Source organism: Amblyomma maculatum, chromosome 1 (genome assembly GCF_055883805.1).
Source record: "Amblyomma maculatum isolate TAMU_Amacu chromosome 1, ASM5588380v1, whole genome shotgun sequence".
NCBI classification, from domain to species: domain Eukaryota; kingdom Metazoa; phylum Arthropoda; class Arachnida; order Ixodida; family Ixodidae; genus Amblyomma; species Amblyomma maculatum.
The window spans coordinates 150,368,525-150,387,569 of record NC_139344.1 but is presented as its reverse complement, the minus strand read 5'-3'; the positions used below and the strand labels follow the sequence as shown (position 1 = coordinate 150,387,569).

The 19,045-nt window shown below is 42.0% G+C and overlaps 1 protein-coding gene across 2 annotated transcripts in view; it reads right to left on the bottom strand.

Moving 5' to 3' along the window:
* The window catches only part of LOC146204593 (NACHT and WD repeat domain-containing protein 2), a 98,799-nt gene that overhangs the window by 58,132 nt on the left and 21,622 nt on the right, over nucleotides 1–19,045 (bottom strand). Inside the window, exons 2-5 of one of the 2 annotated variants that reach the window (XM_084589276.1) lie at nucleotides 12,683–12,795; nucleotides 11,015–11,228; nucleotides 7,634–8,002; nucleotides 3,036–3,360 (exon numbers count right to left, since the gene is read on the bottom strand). In XM_084589276.1, coding sequence (XP_084445402.1) covers nucleotides 3,036–3,360; nucleotides 7,634–8,002; nucleotides 11,015–11,228; nucleotides 12,683–12,747 — 973 coding nt within the window. In that variant the 5' untranslated portion in view covers nucleotides 12,748–12,795. The remainder of the gene's footprint in view (nucleotides 1–3,035; nucleotides 3,361–7,633; nucleotides 8,003–11,014; nucleotides 11,229–12,682; nucleotides 12,796–19,045) is intronic. The other variant, XM_084589277.1, reaches the window with a different exon arrangement.

Sequence of the window (19,045 nt, the reverse complement as noted above, 5' to 3'; positions counted from 1 at the left end):
TGCTAGGACCGAAGAGCTGCGGGGACGCGGGAATGAGGTGTTGAGCGAAATACGATGCTCAGGCCAAAGTACAGCATGGGAAGTGGCGCGGCCGGCGCTTGGAGCGGCAGCAGTGCGATACGCAGGCAGTTGGAGCGGCAGTACCACGATAAACAACACTAGTACATGTAAAAACGTGTCACTCGGAAACACTTCACCCGCAGGACTGCAAATGCTTTTGCGTTCATACACATAAGCAGTCTTGAGTGCCTGGCAAATTTGTATCATTGTACTTCTTCTTGACTTCTTGTAACCTTTGCACAAATGCACTGAATTATGCTGATGGCTGAAGTGGGGGAGTCTTCAGCACATATTAAAGGCTGTTGGAGTTCCTTGAAGTAAAACATCTTGAGAACCCCTGTTCAAGGGGCCTACTTAACCAAGTAATTGCCTTTGCAGAAAAATACAGTAAAAAAAACAGGACGTCCCTAGCCTTCAAAGTCCCTAGCGGACAACAAGAAAGTGGAGCTTTCCAGACTGCACAGGCATGTAGGTGAACAAAGCAATGAGTAATAACTACTCTAATCCGATGGTGCCAGTGTGAGGCAATGCCTGAATTTCAGATTAGTTAATTTTCTCCTTCCGCTATGTAAAATTGCCAATCAATAGCCAGCAATATGGCGTCAGTGATACAGACATTTTTAGTTAGAACTGGACTTTTAAAAGTTAACTGTGCACACTTTTATCATTCTTTTTTTCCAGTTTAGACACAGAACAACAACCTTTCTAAGGAAATTCAAGTAGAACAAGATTTCAAATCCATGGGCCTCTACAGACGCTTCCAAAGGATTTCAAAATATTCCTTCCAAGGTGTTCCTTTGTTATGTGAGTCATTCCATGCAAAATGTCTTAGATCCCCAAAGTGACTACTGCCGATTCTTTTAAATAAAATTGGGCATGTTGGCAATTATATGAAAGGTTTTTCATCAAAGTATTTTTCATGAGAAAAAGGTTTCGCTGATGTAATCGTTATTTGAAGTTTCTGCAAGAAGCAAAAGTTGGTCTAGGAAAAAAAATTTTATTTCTGTGTGAAACAAGATGCAATGACAAATATTATTTTAGAATATTTCACTTGCATAGTTATTTCATGCCTGTCATGCCCTGCAAATGGAACGATACAAGAATGTTTCATATCTTTGGGGGGTCACTAAAATTGTAAAAATTCTGGCATTATAGGAAATTTTTTTCCTAAAGCCTTAATGATGTTTCAGCCAAAACAATTATTTCACACTTTTTCAAGTTGCTGTACTTAATGTTAAAAACAATTGCAACTTGTTGAGCTTTTAAACAATATTTTCCAAACTCTGCAAAAAGTGAATTTTTCTTGGTATTTAGGCCTTGAGATGGCTCATTATACACATCAACATCTTAGCTTTTAATCTAGAAATTTAGAAGATTTTGTTCATTGAAGTCTGTAACCAGCCACAACAGTGGGCACTGCCAAACTGTGACTTCCCAGCAGGACACATACATTTCACATGGAAAGACCCGCAACCATTACAGTCAATCCAAGACATATCAAATTATTTTCCATATCACTGCTCTACCACCAGTATACCACTGCTGAACGTGTTTATCCAACTACTACTGTAAGCGAAACATTGCACACATTGAACGCAGCGCTGCACCCTTGCAAGTGGTCTTCCTCCTAATTGCGGTCCTGTAATTATTTTTCGCACGCACATTGGTATGGGAGCGGCGTTGGGTGCCCACCGGCCACTCTAGCCACATAAAAACATAAAGGTGTTTTAAAACTGCATGGCGCAAGGAACGTGGCACGTGACTGACGGCAGCTTTCAGTCTAGTGGTGCAATTTTTCATATGACACAGTTGCCATGTGGGGAAGTCAGTATTCGGTACAACGCTTGCCTTGCGGTGAGGCTAACCTAGCTGACCAAATATTTTTGCTAGCTATACCTAGGCTTGCATCATCCGCATTGTGCTTGGAGGCGTACTAAAATCATCTGAGTCTTTAAATTTAATAAAATATTGATGCACTTATATTAGGTTGGTGCTGGAAATATCAAATTTGAAGGGTATTGCAAATTTGTATGATATATCGATAATTTGATATATAAAATGTACAAGCCAATAGATAAGCTCTTCTGTAACCCAGTAGTGTGAAAAATATGTAACATTAGGGACGACCTTCCAGCAGCAAGGTGCTACTCACTGGCACAAAAAAATCTACCCTTATCTTTGCCACCACAGTGCACCTACCCTCCACCACTGCAGCAGAAGAGATGGCAATAGCGCTGGCCACCACTGACCTGCACAAATGTACAGTCCTCGGTGACTGAAAAAGAGCAATCTGCAGACTACACTGCCTTCCCACTGCAAGCATCCTGCGTGGCTGCACTCCTGACCACAAAATTAACCTAGTGTGGGTACCCACTCACCCACGAGGGCAACTTTGGAAATGAAGCTAGGGGCCGACAGACTTACTCAAGGTTTAAAACCCAGGCAGCCGGCCCTATGGATTCAGATGCCTCAGCTCAAATCCTCCAGACTTTTGTTGAAATCACCAATTTTCATAAAGAGATGAGACGTCGTTGCCTGCCTCCCGACCGCAATCTCGACAGAACGCAACTTAAGCAAAAAACACCAATAGGGAAGGTTATTGGTTCCTTGTCTAGCCAGCTACTCCTAACCTGCCCACTCCCCAATCTATCCAGTGGCAAGTGCAGTTGATTAACACCATGGTCACTGGCCAGTGTTGGTTGGCTGAATGGCTGAAGCAGTGACACCTGCCTACAAGATCCTGGCCTAAAGGTCCACCCGCAAACCGAATCTAAAAAGAACTGATAAATAATAATGAGAGAAAGAGAAGAGCTAACTGTTCTGTCTTTCTATTCACAGCAACAGTTAGATAAAAATAACCAGAGAGAAAGAATGAGTAATATCTAAGAAGTTCAACTCCTATAGTTCAGAAGACTTTGTATTTGCACAAGTTGCTGCTGTGTGGTTAAAAAAAATTATAGTGAGAAAAAACCCACCTGATACAAGATACTTTGCACGCTGTTCTGTAGTCAAAGCAGACCTCAGTGCTTCCACCATCTGTGAAGACTGCTTCCGCCACAATTCAAGAGCAGCAGCATTTGCCGATGGATTCGCAGAAATAATGTCTGGTATACGTTCACGTATAGATCGGAGCTTGTAGCACTTTGGGACACTGTTTAAGTCTTCTGTGTACCAGTCTAGAAGCAGTTGCCTTTGCTCTGGTGACTCCACGGCATCGGTAACAGACGTTAGCACGTCACTGGGTAAGCTTGCAGGCAAAATATGTGGTAGCTGATTTTCCAACTTCTCGTTCAAAAGTACCTGCAGAATTTCAGAAACAACAGTGTAGGCAGCAAAGTTAAAGTTTCCTGGGGCAACACAGGGCCAGAGATTCAGTCGTAATTGTTTTTACTCCCCCCCCCCCCCCCCCCCCCCATTGTTAACTCTACTTCGCAAATATGATATGGTGTCACTATGTTAGCACTGGCTGTGATAATGAGAATTCCTGTGCAGTATGAAGTTTCTTAAAAAAATATGCTGGCATGCTTTGAATGCTTTAAACAGCAGAATATAAAGAGCAATTTTGAAAAAAAAAATAAGCACAGTGAACTGAAATTCAGGCAGCTTGTGACAATAATACAATGCTTGTATGAATCAAATTTCGGTAGTATTTTCAACCTCTATTAATGATTTGCCATAAAAGATAAGCTCTAAACATATGCAATATCCTCAAACAAGTAGTCACTGAGCAGCATCTGAAAATTACTACCCAAAAAAGTTTTAACACACCAAACTAACCAAAAAAAAAAGCTCTATCAACAAAACAGTTATGTTGCTGTAACATTTACTTAGGGTAGAACCCACAAAAAAAAAAAAAATGCAGCAAGCAAGAGCAAAGGATAAACATAGCTCACTACTGAAACTTTTTTTTTTTTGTATGTGCAAAAAATTTTATACTTAGATTGATGATCACACTGACAAAAAGAAAAAAGGGAAGCAGAAATAAATTTAGAACAGCAGGAAAAATTGGGGAACACTTAAGCTCCACTCATTGATGGTACGACGCGACAGCATTACCGGCTCCCGTTTGTGGAGTCCTTGTTTGCTTACAAGCAATTTGCCCTTAAGTTGTGCCTCTATTATCACACACATACTCATCATTTTTACGAAGCCTCACAAGTTAAACAGTTCAACCTGGTTATAACGAAACTGTAGAATGTCTGCGATTTTTCGTTACATTCAGGTTTTTGTTATATGCAGTTTTTGCGAAAAGACTTTTGTCATACGAACAATGCATAACGAAAACCAGATTCAGAATTCATAGTAAGGGAAACCACTTTGGAAGTATTTACAGTAAATCAGAATTATTCAGTTATAGAATTGGTGAAACATTTCACAAATGCACTGAGGGCATGGCACGACTGCGTCAGGAGCCTCCATCTCCACGACGGGTCTACAAGGGAGCGGGGAAAGGGAGGAGGTGCAGGAATCAGCCTGGGGAAAAGCGCATGCATTCGTGCCGCCACCGAACGAGAAGTCTGCGTCTTTGTGCATAGTCCCGCCCGTCCACCACTGTTGCTCCAGAAAAGTGATTCTCTGCCTTGCACCCTCGCATCAATGGCGATCTCTGGTGTTCCCTCTACCGCCGTGGTGTGGGAGTTCACGAGGAACCACGTGGTGGTGAGGGATGCATAGAGCTCGCCCTGTGTCTTTTTTCTTTGTTCTGTTATTTTTTGCTGCTTTAAAGCATGAAGTATTGCAGTGGTGCCATGTTCCAAAAGTGAAAGCAGCGAGATACTTTCGTTTGCCATGTATATATGTCATCGGCGCTGAAGCACGCCATGTATCAACTGTGGTCGCTCGTTGCTATCGTAGACATTCTTTTCACATCAGTTTGCATTCTATCATCATAAAACTTGCAGGGTTCTGCCACATTTCCAGTAATTTAGCACAAGCTAAGAGTTAGTCCGCACTGCGAGTTTGTTATATTAAGGTAAACTGCTGCAACATGTTCGTTACACGGAGTTTTGAAATGCACGCACTTCAGTGGGGGCAGCGTTGGGGAATTGAAAAACTTCATAACATCGAGGAATTTGCTACATGGAGGCTCGTTACATAGAAGTTTAACAGTATATATATATATATATATATATATATATATATATATATATATATATATATATATATCCATCATCGGCGCGTTGTTTTTCCTCCCACTTTGCATTCAATGCTCTTTATTCCAACAATCACCATTACACAAATTCCTGTAAATGTCAACAATGTAAACATTAAAAAAAAAAAAAAACGTTTAGCTCCTTAAAAAAAATATATATATATATATATATATATATATATATGTGTGTGTGTGTGTGTGTGTGTGTGGGTGGGTGTGTTCAGATAAGAACGATAATTGAGGTCCCATGACCATTTTTTGTTTTCAATTAAATTTTTATATGTGGTGGGCAAATGTCTCGACACAAAGGAATGAACCTTAGTTTTGCAAGATATGCAGTAGATTTCTTGGAAAAAAATCGTATAGTAAAAGCTCGTTAATTCGAACTTCACGGGACCGGGAAAAAAGTTCGAATTATCCGATGTTCGAATTATCGAATGGCCTCGAAAAAACTGACCAAAACCATTTGTATTACGGTAAATGTACCGTATTTAGTCGCGTAACGAACTCGCTCGCATAATGAACCCACCCAGCCCTGTTCGTGCCTATGAATCTGAAAAAAAAAAAAAAGTGCGTCAGTCGTTAGCGTCCCTCTGTTTCGTGCCGTCACGGTCCACAACACATTTCTTGACAGTGCGCCAAGATGCTGCGCAGCGATAACGGCGTGTTTATCTTTTGACTTAGCTCCAGCAGGGGGGAGGAAAGCGAGCTTGGCAAAGTGCCAGCGCTTGTCCTGTGCAAGCCTCCCTTTCAGTACGTTCCCCCCTCATGCTGGGGCGGGCGGCGCCGTCTACTGCCACTCCAGTCATCGGAACGAACGGTGCTAAAAGCCAACGGTGCTAAAAGTCGGCGTCATGATCAGGGCTGATTCGCGTGCTTCGGTTGACGACTGATGGGTGGAAGGATAGATGGCTATCGCAAAAAAAAAAAGAAAAAAGTTTAACCCATACTGCTCTTCCGAGATCAGGGCCTTTTATGGGCGTTGGCTGGAACCGCGCCGACAGTACTCATCCCTATTTCCAAATTAACGGGGTTGGAATTAACGAGTATTTAGTTGCAAGCTACGGAGGTTGGGCAGAAGAGAGCAGGCAGCCGTCGCCGCGCGGCCATGCACTGACCTTGCCGCGGCCGCCGTCCCCTCCCTCCAACTACAGTGAACTAGAATATTCTAGTTCACTGTACTCCAACGCTGCCGGCCGGCCGCCACGCCAGTCATGGTGCCATTTAAGTTTTACCTACTCTTCCATAGTTTTACCTGGTTCCACCTTCTGTCCCCGTTTTGGACGTGCGCAGCCTCTAGTTATGCCTACTGATCGCGGAGATGTTCCTTTATTTTTTTTTTTTCCGTGTGATGTGCGCCAAGCCGCCTAGACGCCGCGGCGCGTAGTTCGAATTATCCGTAGCGGAACCGACTCGCGTTCGAATTAACGGGCTTTTTTATACACAGATCTCTATGAAGCTTGGCCGGTCCAAGTAGTGTAGTTCGAATTATCGAGGTTCGAATTAACGAGCTTTCACTTACTAGAAGTGGAAAACGTCCTTTTTGCCATTTCAAAAAGTTGCAAGATTGGAGACCGGTTGCATACACACTAAACATTTCTCATGCATTATTTTCTTAGCGAATAAGTTTACGCAACTTTTACTAATAAAAAAAACCCTAATCAGAAAGTGTTTTGATGCAACATGTGTTTCATTAAAAAATCGTGAACATTGACTCAGGAGCAGCGCACTGCACAAAAGTCAATTTTCAGCCCTTTATTCTGGCATGATGCTCCTAAATTTTTTCGCTGAAACTTTTTGCCTGCAATATGGAGGTTATATTCTCTATTTCAAGCAAAAAGTGCAGTTGTAAGGCTGTAAAATTTTTTTCCATGGTGCTTCAAAATCTGCTGAGGTTCAAAAATGTCAAAAAACGAACAAATTTGATTAATCATCTTCGATTTTTTTTTAAATACCATTATTATACCATTAAAAAATATCATTTTTGATGCTCACGTACCTTAAGGACATCAAAAATAAGACGCCAGTCTGCACACGTCAAATAGGAAGTATGGTGCATGCTACTGCAATACAGCTGTATTGTAATGCATACGCCAGTAAAAATTTGGGAACATACTATACTAACACACAGAGTGGCTTTCCAATGGCATCAGTGACCTTAAAGTCTATCAACTCAGGCTAAGACCACGGCTGAGAGCTGATGAGAGTTGTGTTGTTTGAATAAACAGTCTTTCTCTCTCTGGTCTCATACCTACAATTTACTACCACATTTGGAGACAGTTTCACTATACACTCTAGTCCTTGCTCTACCTACCTAGGCCAACCAAAAATAAGATAAGTCAACATACGTTATATCTTTCGCAATGGTAATGCTTTCTATAGCACAGTGCAACAATGAAATTGTGATGTGTAGCTTCATACCAGTGCAAGGAAATGTCCTTGTGTGCGTAGCCGGGCAATGGTCTGCAGGCAGAGATGTGCAAAGGTGACTCGGTCCATCGCCTCCACCTGGATACCCCAGTGGAGGTCCACAATGTTGAGATCATAGCCCTTGTCGGCAGCATAAGCATGCAGACTGGGATAGACGAGCTGCTCCAGGTGTGTACGCTCAGCCTCCATGTCAGCCAGACCACAGCACACATAGAGGCTGATGAGGCGACTGCCTGCTGCCAGCAGGGATGCAGGCACAGCTCCCAGCCTTCCCAACAGTAGAGCCTGAACATCCTCTGGGAATGCCTGAAGGCTTGGCAACCCATCGTCTGAAAAGGTTTCACTGCCTGGTGCTGGGCTCTGCACACAAGGAAACAGCACATTTCATGCAGCTTAACTCTCAGGACCATGGAAGACATGAAATCGAGCCCAAAATATGTGTGTTCAATCTCTGTGGCAATAGAATGAATGGTCACAGACAGGTGTGACTTCAGCACTTTCAGAAAAGGGTCTGCCCTGAATCAAGATTAAATGTTACCATTTTATTAATGCAGTTTCTCAGGTCAAACACCCCACCCCAATTATTGGGCGCGAAGACAAGTCGTAGTGCCACCTCCTGGCAGCACCCACATGATACACTATGTGGGATAATGCGCATTTAATTGCTGCTGTGTGATATTTTCCTACGCTTAAGCTTAGTTGCATGTTAATATCAAATTTTTTATTTATTCAATAGTACACACTTTGGTTTCAGCTTGTTTAAGCTTAATTTGAGATCGGCAAGATAGCACTCGGCCAAGTCAACGAGTTGCCAAAGCATAGCCCGGCAAGTTTTAAGCACTGCGAAGACGATGTGCACCAGCCAGTGACACAGCTGACGCTGCTACAAAACCAGACAGAAGTAAGCAGTCACTGAATAATAGTGATAAGATTTCTCTGGGTGAGGAATGGAGCTGTCAGATGCCTGAAAGATGCAAAGTGCCTTCGGACAGTGTCAGCGGTAGCGACACCATTCTCCCTTAAATGTAGTAGAGTAGGCAATTTGGATAGTGAGCACAATGGAAATAAATTTTTTAATGCAAATGTGCAGATGTGTGTTCTATACATGCTAATACTTGTGCACTGACTGTGATCACTGCCACTCGTGCTTTCAGTAGATGTTTGTTTTCTTCAAGCAAATGATTCCCTATGTCCTCTGTAGATCACAACCTGTAATGTTCTTGCTCATGTTTGTTTGCTTTCTCAATGGTTTGAAATTACTACTTCGGTACTGCTGAAGCTGCCTAAGATGACTCATCACGCATAACCGCGACAAGTGGCAGCAGAATCATTCCAGCAAAACTTTTGTTGTCGAGCATGAAAAGAGAAGAAATATGAGACCTCTCCTAGCCTTTGGATGAACCTTCCTTACTTTGGGAACATACTTCTCCATGAAGAAGCCAGCATACTTTCTATCCTGCTAGCCAAGAGTGATTGTTAGAATGTAAATATGCATGCCTGCCTTTACTCACCAAACTGTTTAGCGCTAACTCCATAGATGAAATCTTGCTCACTGAAATGTTTGGTGCACACATGAGAATGACCACTGCTGACCATTCGCAGCTTGATTAACCAAGCTTCTCTCAGCATATTTTTTAGGTAGAGACGGAAGCTTTTACTAGATTCTGCCACATACATCCAGACGTAAGATCAAAATGTGCAATGCTGGCACTGGGTAACAAGCAAAACTACATAGAAAAATACAAATTTTAGATTTTAAAGTCCACAAATTTAATCAAGCGCCTGCTTCAGCAGCAGTAAGAGTCACGTAGTCTCACTTGCTGCTCTAGGTTGAAGCCAGCACCGTTTGCTCCAGTGGTGGAGCTCCGATTTAATATTCAATTCAATACTTAAGCTTTCAATGCTGCAGACTAGCTGCAAAAACCATTGTACCAGGACAGCTGACAATTTACATTCATTCAAGCTAGGATCATCACTCTTCTTTCTGTTGCAATTTATGGCGTTGCATGTAGTGACAGGTATCTTTGGTATGGCTTTGAAGCTGCGTTTTGTCAGCCACAGTGTGTGACCCACAGTGGTTGCAACCTGCTTGCCTCAAGCAAGTGGAAATCCATGGAAGAGAACATTTTCAATATACTTCTGTTTTCGAAACGAAGAAAGAAATATTCTCTAAAGCTCTGCTATGCAAGGAAATTGGTGTTTCTTTTTTTTTTTTTCTAAGAAAAACAACAACAACCAAAATTGAGTACAAGACAGGTAGGAAGCCTGGTGCAAGTGCAGCAACCTCATAGGGTATACTGCCTTTGTCCATGGCTCCAAATTTCCAATTAGCACTAACCTCCATACTGTGCTAATTAAGAGGTTGATTAGTGAAGCTAATTAATTAGTACCTGCCTATTTGTGGTTATGTGATGGCACAAAGAGCCTGCCTGAACATTTGGCACTGACACAATGCTGTTACGCAAAAGAAATCGAATAAGAAACTTCCCAACTGAGAGAGAGGTTCAAACCCACACCATCACCATCACACCATCCATTTAGCTGGCCAACGCTCCAGAGCACTATGCCATTGAGCATCCAAATATTCTACAAGTTAAATAGCCAGCCTCTCTTGCTCCAGCCTCTAGATGCTGATGGCTGCATCAACTTCCTGCATTCTCATGTGCAAAACTGCCCGTCTCTTGCGTTGTGCTTTGAGTGCAGCCACCTTTATCATCTTCGATCGATTATGTGGTGTCAATCGGTGTGTAACCAAGCTATGGTGTTATGGAAACATGGGTGCATGTGTGTGTGTGTGTGCATGCCTTCATGTGTGGTATGCTAGTGCAAACCAGGCTGGACGTTGTTTAGGCGTGTGCTAAATTTGTTATAATAAATTACATCTACTATGGCTTAGTTTGTTTCGGAAAGATCTATTTCATTTAGATATGCTTCATAGGTGGAAATGGTGTAGGCATGTTTACTTTTTGATTTCTAACACTGAAGCATGCATGATCAAACAACTTGATACAACCTAACCTAACCTAACCTGACCCTAAACTTTACTTAACCTAGCAAGGGCTCATGACACACCATAAGACAATTTCGGATTAAAAATAAAAGTACACTTTTTCAGATTTACTTCTGCTATTTCTGTGCTACCCATTTCCTTCATGGTATATTCCCCACTTGAGAAAAATATTATGCTTCTGTTCTGTTAGCATTTCTAGACAAGCAGGTAAAGGACTCAAAGTTACAACAGCAACTAGCTGAAGCATACACATCTCAGTGTCTTGAAATAGACATGTATGAGCGACATGTTCACATCTATGAACAACATATATATATATATATATTTATATGACAAGCAGGAATATGCTCTAGTCTACTCACTGTGACCTGGGGTGCTGGTGATGCAAGGGAGCCACTGTTTTGCTGCACTTCAGATAGCGAAGTGTCAACTGGTGCTAAAGGTGGTGCTGCACTCCCAGTAATGCCAGTAACGGACGGGTCAGATCGTGATGGTGGCGGTGTAGACTCCTTGCCATAGGGTAGACTGTCCGTGGAGCGTACCGAACTACGTCGCCTGCCTTCAGGAGAACAACTGCTGAAAATTGCCAATCCAAAAAAAGTGCCATTAAACCGAGTTATGTGGGTCTGCACATGCTTAGTTCTGAAAAATGAAACCACAAATAAAAAAAAAAAGGGATGCACGGAGATATAGTATATGTCTGTTTCTTGATGGAACACATTCACGTGCCAAATAGCGACTGAGGAGAGTAGTAACTGTGAAGAGTTTGTATGTAAAATTTACATCACAAGCAGACAGATGTATAAAATTATACCTGGTGTCCCAGCTAAAGGTTAAAAAATGCAGTATTTGAGGTAGGCCACAGAAACCAGTTGCATATACCTACCAGCTGTATTTCGCATCACAGGCAATTTTTCTGTAATCAAATAAATAGTAATTAAGATAATTTTCTCAACTTACTAAATATTGACTTTTTACAATAAAGTATGCAATTTGGAAAGCTAGAGCGCACCTTCAGAAACTATCATTCCATTATTTGCAATAAAGAAAGCCTCACATGTATCTTTGTTTCCCAAGCTCGAAATAGGCCTGCGAAATGTAAAGAAAATTGTGTGCTTAGCGCATTCACAAACCACATTATGCTACTCTCAATTGTGGCTTGAGCAAACAAAATCATCTGCAGCTGTGACTCAATGGGCCCGTTGCCGCGGTAGGCTGATATGCTGGCGATGGTTGCAGCAAGCTTGCTACGCTTGCTGCAAATTGCACCGTCACGTGCATCAAATGCATGGCTAATGCAGGCAAAGAAACAATTGCAGACATATTGGCTTGCCACTGCAACAGGGCCATGGAACTATAGCCACAGTTGATTTTGTTCTCTGAAATCATGATTGAGAGCACTGCAATCGTGGCATACGAATGCATTAGTGACATGATTTTTTTTCCAGCGCTTTCTTTCGAATTCGGAAAAAAAAAAAAAGGCACAGGTGAGGTTTTCTTAACTGCAAATAATGGAATAGTGGTTTCTGAAGGTGCTCTTCAACTTTGAAAATCTCACCCATTGTCTAAAGTCAATATTTACTAATTTAGGAAAATAACTTCATTGCAAAACAAAAAATTGCCAGTGGTGTGCAAGGAGGCTGGCTAGCTGTATGCAACCTCAAATACTTTTTAACCCTTGGCACAAGTTAACTGGGACACCTAGTATACATATAAGAGGAAAAGTATGAAAGACGTAAATTCAAAAAAGCAGAAATAAAGAAATAAAAGCAAAAAAAATCACTAACGTGTATGCAATATATGCATTATCACGCACGTTGGCAAAAGAAGTCACCAGATATCATGTTGTTCCTCTTATTCTCACGTGTTCTGGAAATGGCACATATGTTCATTGTGAGGAAATGGCCATGATTTGGGCAGTGACATCTTAGGACTCAAATGGATTTTATAATTAGGTTGAAAACAGAATAAGCGTGACTTATAAAGTAAACTGCAAATTGAACAACACACATTTTCAAGCAACAACGCACCCCTTTTTCTTCTTCTTGGAACGTTCCTTGTCCTTTTTTTGTGCTGAAGAACAGCTGCTACCCATAGCTCTTGCTCTGGCTTCACTTTCTTCAAAACTTAAAGGTTGCCAGTTCTGAAAAAAATAAAAATTTGTTTCTTCATAATGAACAGTCACAGCATATGTCACAGTACAGCAGTGCTGAGACATGCACCAAGCAAAAGTAGTAGAAAATAGTACGAGGTATTCGGAGGACATTTAAGCTTCGCCTTTAAGGGCATGACATAATGGCATTAACAGCTCCTATCTGCACCACGTCTTGTGAAGCTTCACTCACATACGTGGACTAACCACCCAGCTCTAGAACAGCAACCTCACTCTCATGAGCTCCACCAGTGGTTGCATTTAAACAGTTACCAGTTGGTGTATGGTTACATGGCATAACCACTCCACCACTGTGCCAATGATAGTCTAAAGAATCACTTAGGGACTATCAATGTGTTATTTTTTGCCTTGCAGCCCCGCCAGGGTGGCACAGTGGTTACGAAGCTCGACTACTGTTCCCAAGGGTGCGGGATCGAATTGCGGCCTTGCCGGCTGCTTTTCGGTGGAGGCGAAAAGAAGGGCGCCCATGTGCTGTGCGATGTCAGTGCACATTAAAGAACCCCAGGTGGTCGAAATTCCGGAGTCCGCCACTACGGCGTCTCTCATAGCCTGAGTAGCTTTGGGACGTTAAACCCTACAAACCAAACCAAACCATCTTTAGCCTTGCAGAAATGCTGGAGTTAGAAAGCGACTGCCAATAATAGAATGGATGGAGCAAGGAGTACTAGATGAAGGGAAGAAATGTCCAGACAGCATTAAAAAAAAAAGAGAAGACAGCCTCTGCAAGCCAGAAAGACCAACCTGGGTCTCACAAGCTATAGAATGGCTGCGTTTGATGATAGTCAGCAAGAGTTGGTCTATTGGCAGGACTGGCACATTTTCCTTTTCATTCTTGATTGAGTTGCAATGAAGCAGCTACCTGCAGGTGTGAGGTCGCAAGGCATAACTGCACTACTACAGAGGTGGTTGTACCATAAAGAATCGCTGGGGAATATCAATGGTGATTTTTAGCATTGCATCAGTGCCGAAGTAAGGAAGCAACTGCCAAGGGCAGAAGTACTATATAAAAATTCAAAATTTCCATACAGTAGGAAGTTTATGTGCTTTTTTTACATACAAAAAGGACACAGCGTGAGCAATCACAGGTCATAAAATGAGACTTGTGGATTTTACTTCTCCGCTCTGCTCTGGAAGAGCAACCTGGGTCTCACAAGCCCTACTGGTTGCAGCATTTCAAGCAGCGACTTCCTGGCACAATTTCACATGGTATAACCACTGCACCACTGTGCTGGCGGTAATATAAAGAATTGCAAGGAACTGTTATTGTGTCATGCTTAACGTTACAGCAGTGCTGTAATAAAGTAATATGCCAATCGCAAAACAAGTGTAGCAAGAAGTGCCAGATGAAAGGAGGAAATTCCACTGATGCCAAATTTTCCGGAGATCGGGGGCTTTAATGCTATCACATTGAAAGCAACCACTGATCAAAAAATGGGTGGAGGAGGATAAAGTATCAGATGGATGAAATCTCCAGACATTAGGAGGTGTGTGTGTGTGTGTGTGCTTAGAAGACAGCTACTGCTGCCACAAGCGCTACAAGTGCAAAAATGTGGCATGCAGGAGCTCTTTCCCTTCAACCCTACCCCAGTGGAAGAGGAGCCTGGGTCTCACAGGCCTCTTGGTGGCTGCATTTGAAACAGCCTACTGCCAGTGCAAGGTCGCATGGCATAAGCACTACGTCGATGGTGTGAAAGGAATTCCTCCAAACTAAAAATTATGTAATTGAAATCATTCCTTCCAAGAAAATTGTGGTTTGTATGGCTTCCATCACTTGCCTATACAAAACAATACCAAAAATGAACAAACCGCTCTTCTAAGCAATAAAGTTAGGCTGTTTACAACTTGGAATCAGCAACAAAATACAAGTCAGCAAAGACAGATGAGCATGAAAGAAAACATTAAACCTAGTTTCCCCAAATATATCCCATGAGAAAGGTTTTTTCTTAGGGAGGGTGGTATGATAAAGTAAATCGGCCAAAATATTCTCTTACTAAAAAATGGCACGCGCTGTGAGGAATAAAACTGTGCAGCAGTGACAGCGCTGGAACACCTCAAGCTATTTAAACGTTCACTGCTTACATAGTTTGGTTAATGGGGTTCCAAAGCAACTCAGCTATGAGAGACGCACGTCGTAGTGGAGGGCTCCGCAAATTTCAACCCCTTAGGGTTCTTTAATGCGCACCGACATCGCACAGCACACGGGCATCTAGCTTTTCGTCTCCATCGAAAATTCATCACTTACATGTAGGAATGCAAAAGCTTTATAGTTGTTTGAGTGAAATATTTTTGAGTGAGGTTTTCCACATATATTGAAGTTCTTCCTGGTGGAATTGTAAGTTGAGCCTCAATATAACGAAGTTACAGTTTTCGAGAAAAAATTTAATTATATCACGAACTTCTCTGCGAATCATATCGTAGTAAAACTTGAAATTTCTCCAACCAACACTTTTTTGTTTTACAAAACCTGACGTTTCGCTATAAGTAAAGCTTTACTTATAGCTGCACGCAGCCCCGCGTCATGCACCCTTGAAGAAGGAGCTTTACTTATAAGCTGCACGCAGCCCTGCGTCATGCACCCTTGAAGAAAGAGCCCAGCCGGCTCCGAAACGTCGGGTTTTGTAAAATAAAAAAGTGTTGGTTGGAGAAATTTCAAGTTTTACTTAGTTATCAACTCAACCAGACAGGCAACTCTATCGAAATGTTTAGCTTTCAAATCCTATTGTGCATCCCTGAAATCTTCATGTTCCACTTTATTTTGTCTATATGCCTTCGTGGGCCTAATATAGATGATTTTATAAGAAATACCAAGCAGAACAAGCGGTAACAGTAGTAAAATAAAGCTTCGTTAACTCAAAATCGCATATCTCAAAATATCGCGTCAGTCTACATTTTCTACGGAGCCGAGCAGCTCCCCACTGGCGCCGTACATTTATATATAACCTTCGAGGTGCTTTCTGAACAAATTATGGATATCTCAAAATCTTGATTGATGGCTGGGAGTATAAATGCCATCACCAAAAATTATGACAAGCTTCGCAGACTGATACAGCAACTACCACGAAACGGGCACTTGCACCGAATACAAAACCACGTGGTGCTTAGGGAGTCCATTAATGGCGTCAAGTAACACTGCGACCTGTCACATGCTCTCGTGGGCTGATGTGAACCAGACATGCAAGCAGCAGGTCGCTGCAAAATAGAGCAGCTGATATAGTTAGTTTGTGGACAGCGGGTTACGTTTTTAGAAACGTTGATTGTGGGCACTGTAAGCGCATTTATCGGATGTGACTTAACAGTTGTCGACTGTGTCCGCACTTCACAGGGCCAATAGCATCGCGATGAGACGGTGTGATGGCTTACCGTAGAAGTCCGAGCATGCACCGCCACACGTGCAAGCACCTCCCATAATTTCATGACTAATTTCACATTTTCATGCCTTACCGAGAAAGCACCTGCCCTCTCTCTCCCATGCCGCATCTCCCCGCTCCCAACCCTTGGCATGCACCTCACCCAGACAACAGCTCGCAGCTGTCCAAGAGCAAATGACCGCTGTATAAGTGGGAGCTGGTAACGAAATGAAGAAAGATAATTGCCAACATGTTTAAACAGCACGCCGAGAGAGAACGTCAGCGGCGGGCACCTATCAGTTTGCATTGGCGGTGGTGGCACAGCAAGAGCACACTACGTAACAGCTCGCTGACGTCTTGACACACAACACACTTACACACAACACACTTCTCAGGGCAAATGTCCCGATCAGAGATAAATAAAATTTTAAATTTATATGCATTGAGTACATTTTTCTTGGCGGGAAATTTGGTCGTGATACTAAATTTCGGTTGCGTTCCGGCAAAGTGCCCCCCCTCCACTTTTCCGGTAATTTCGGCATGTGAGAGGGGGCGAAGCGCTTGCTTGGAATTTCACGGTAGTTTTGTTTGTGATGTTTAATGCCCCAAACTAACATCAGCTACGTGGGATGCCATAGTGGAGGGCTCCGAAAATTTCGATTCATGGGATTCTTAACGTGCACCGACGTCATACAGCACATGGGTGCCTTGTGTTTTGCTCCCTATAAAAAGCATTCTCCATGGCCTGCACTGAATACACACCTTCGGAATCAGCAATCGAGCATTCTACCACCGGCTACCGTGTGGCGGGGCGGGATAGGCTTATCTCAAGCAGATAAGTATGCACGTCACAATTACAAGAGAATGAAATGACTATCACAACGTGTCTTTGTGTGCCAGCAAATAAAATAGATGCTCTGGGCAACACTAAGAACGTCATTCCGGACGTCTGAATATCACACGCACTATTTCAACATCCGATCACACTTATTCCGGATGTCGAAACATCATGCGCTATTTGAATGTCCAAGCAGACACGGCTTCGTGGAGGGAGAAAATTTTGTTTCCTTAACTGTGTTGTTTCACAAACATGCTACACACTTTTGCAATAAGTAAAATTCTTTTTCTGTTTGCAGTTGATAAAGTTTGCTGAATTTCGCTTTCTGTGCTCGCAAAACTTTGTTGTGTCGAAACTCCAGAGCGAAACTACTTCGCTAAATCGAGGGAAAAGTTTAATGGAACTAAGAAGCTGAAACAAAAAAATTTGTTGCATCATGAACTTCATTATACTGAGGTTCGTTACATCGGGGTTTAACTTTCTGTATGTGTGTTTGCATGTCGAACGCAGACTGACATGCTTCACGCAGCATCTGGGAGCCGTAATCGCCACAACATCATTATGAAGGCATATAAATAAAGGTATATATGTCGTTGGTCAGAATTCCTGTCGCAGACTAGCCTCAAACTTGACTAGCAGATGCATGCTGAATGGAAAGTGTAATGATATGAAATCACTTGGAACGCTGCCAGAGGAATGGTTGCATCCCAATTTTGACATGAAAGAGGCAAAATGTGGTGCTACATGGAGGTCCATTAGTGATGCCATATGAGCAAATGACACTCCAAACATGACAAAGGGGGGAGGAGCTCCGCCACAAAGGTATCCATTGTGCATGCCATCATGCCATTCTGGCTGTTGTGAAGTCATCTTTGTGAGTACCATCGAGCAAGGAAAACGACAGACAGATTTTTGTGCAACGAGGCTAGTAAAGCTTTTGCCTTATGGCCCCAAATATCATTTTTCACAGTATTTAACATGTGGAGGTTTGTTTACATGTTTTTTTTTGCATCTTTCTTTTTGTGCGTGTATGTAAAATTTTACAGTATACATATGGGTAACAAAAAGATATCCAATTTTTGCAATATACTACAAGTTCTAATTAAAAATTTTCTCACTAGCTTTCGAAACGCACTGAAGCTTAGTCGCTGTTTGTTTTTGCTACGATCATTTTCTACAAGTGTTTTAACTTTTGAACTTCACTGTACTGAGTATTATGCTTCACCATGGCAAGAACACCTACAAAGTGGACAAGAATGAGGAAGTTTTGTAGCATCGAAACTCTGGCCTTTCAGAATGGTATGGTTGCGATTGTGCCCTCAGTGAAGGTAATACTGAGGACACTGCCGTAAAACAAGCAGATCAACTGCTTTTCTGAAAAAGTTAGGTCACTGTTTCAGGTTTTATTACTGCAAAGCCTACTAAGAAAGTGCCTCGGCTGGAGACAAAAGCAATAAGTAATTGAATCAGCTAATCTGGTGCTGCTGTCCTAAATCAATATTTGTTGAGTTGTTGGGACTTGCACAATGCAAACTACCACTGTGATGCTTCGACATAATATAATGATGGCAACAAAGCATGAATGGTGCTGCTTCAAGAACACTTGGCATTGAACCAAGTGCAATTTATGAAGTTGGCCTAACGGCTTGACAAGAAGCCTGCTTAAAAGACTCAGTTCTGAAGCTTCTCAGAGAGCAAAGAATGTTATAGAAAGGAAATAAATACAAACAAAGGTTTTAGAGAAGATGCCAAGAAAGCCAGCACACTTGTGCATTCTGAACTATTATAGTATAAGTGCAAACTTATAATCATCTTTTTCTGAAAACCACTTTTGAAGAAATTTTGTGAACTTTGATGTACATTTTCTGAAAAACAGTGTGGCTAATAGCACTGATATTTCTCAGGTTTTGCTCAAATCTCTTGCAAATAGTCTGAACCTAAAATATTTGACTTAGTTCACTACAATGAAGAACTAATTTTTTTTTTTTAAGCTAATGAAGTCCAATTTGTTAGGTTCAGATTGAAACCATTAAAA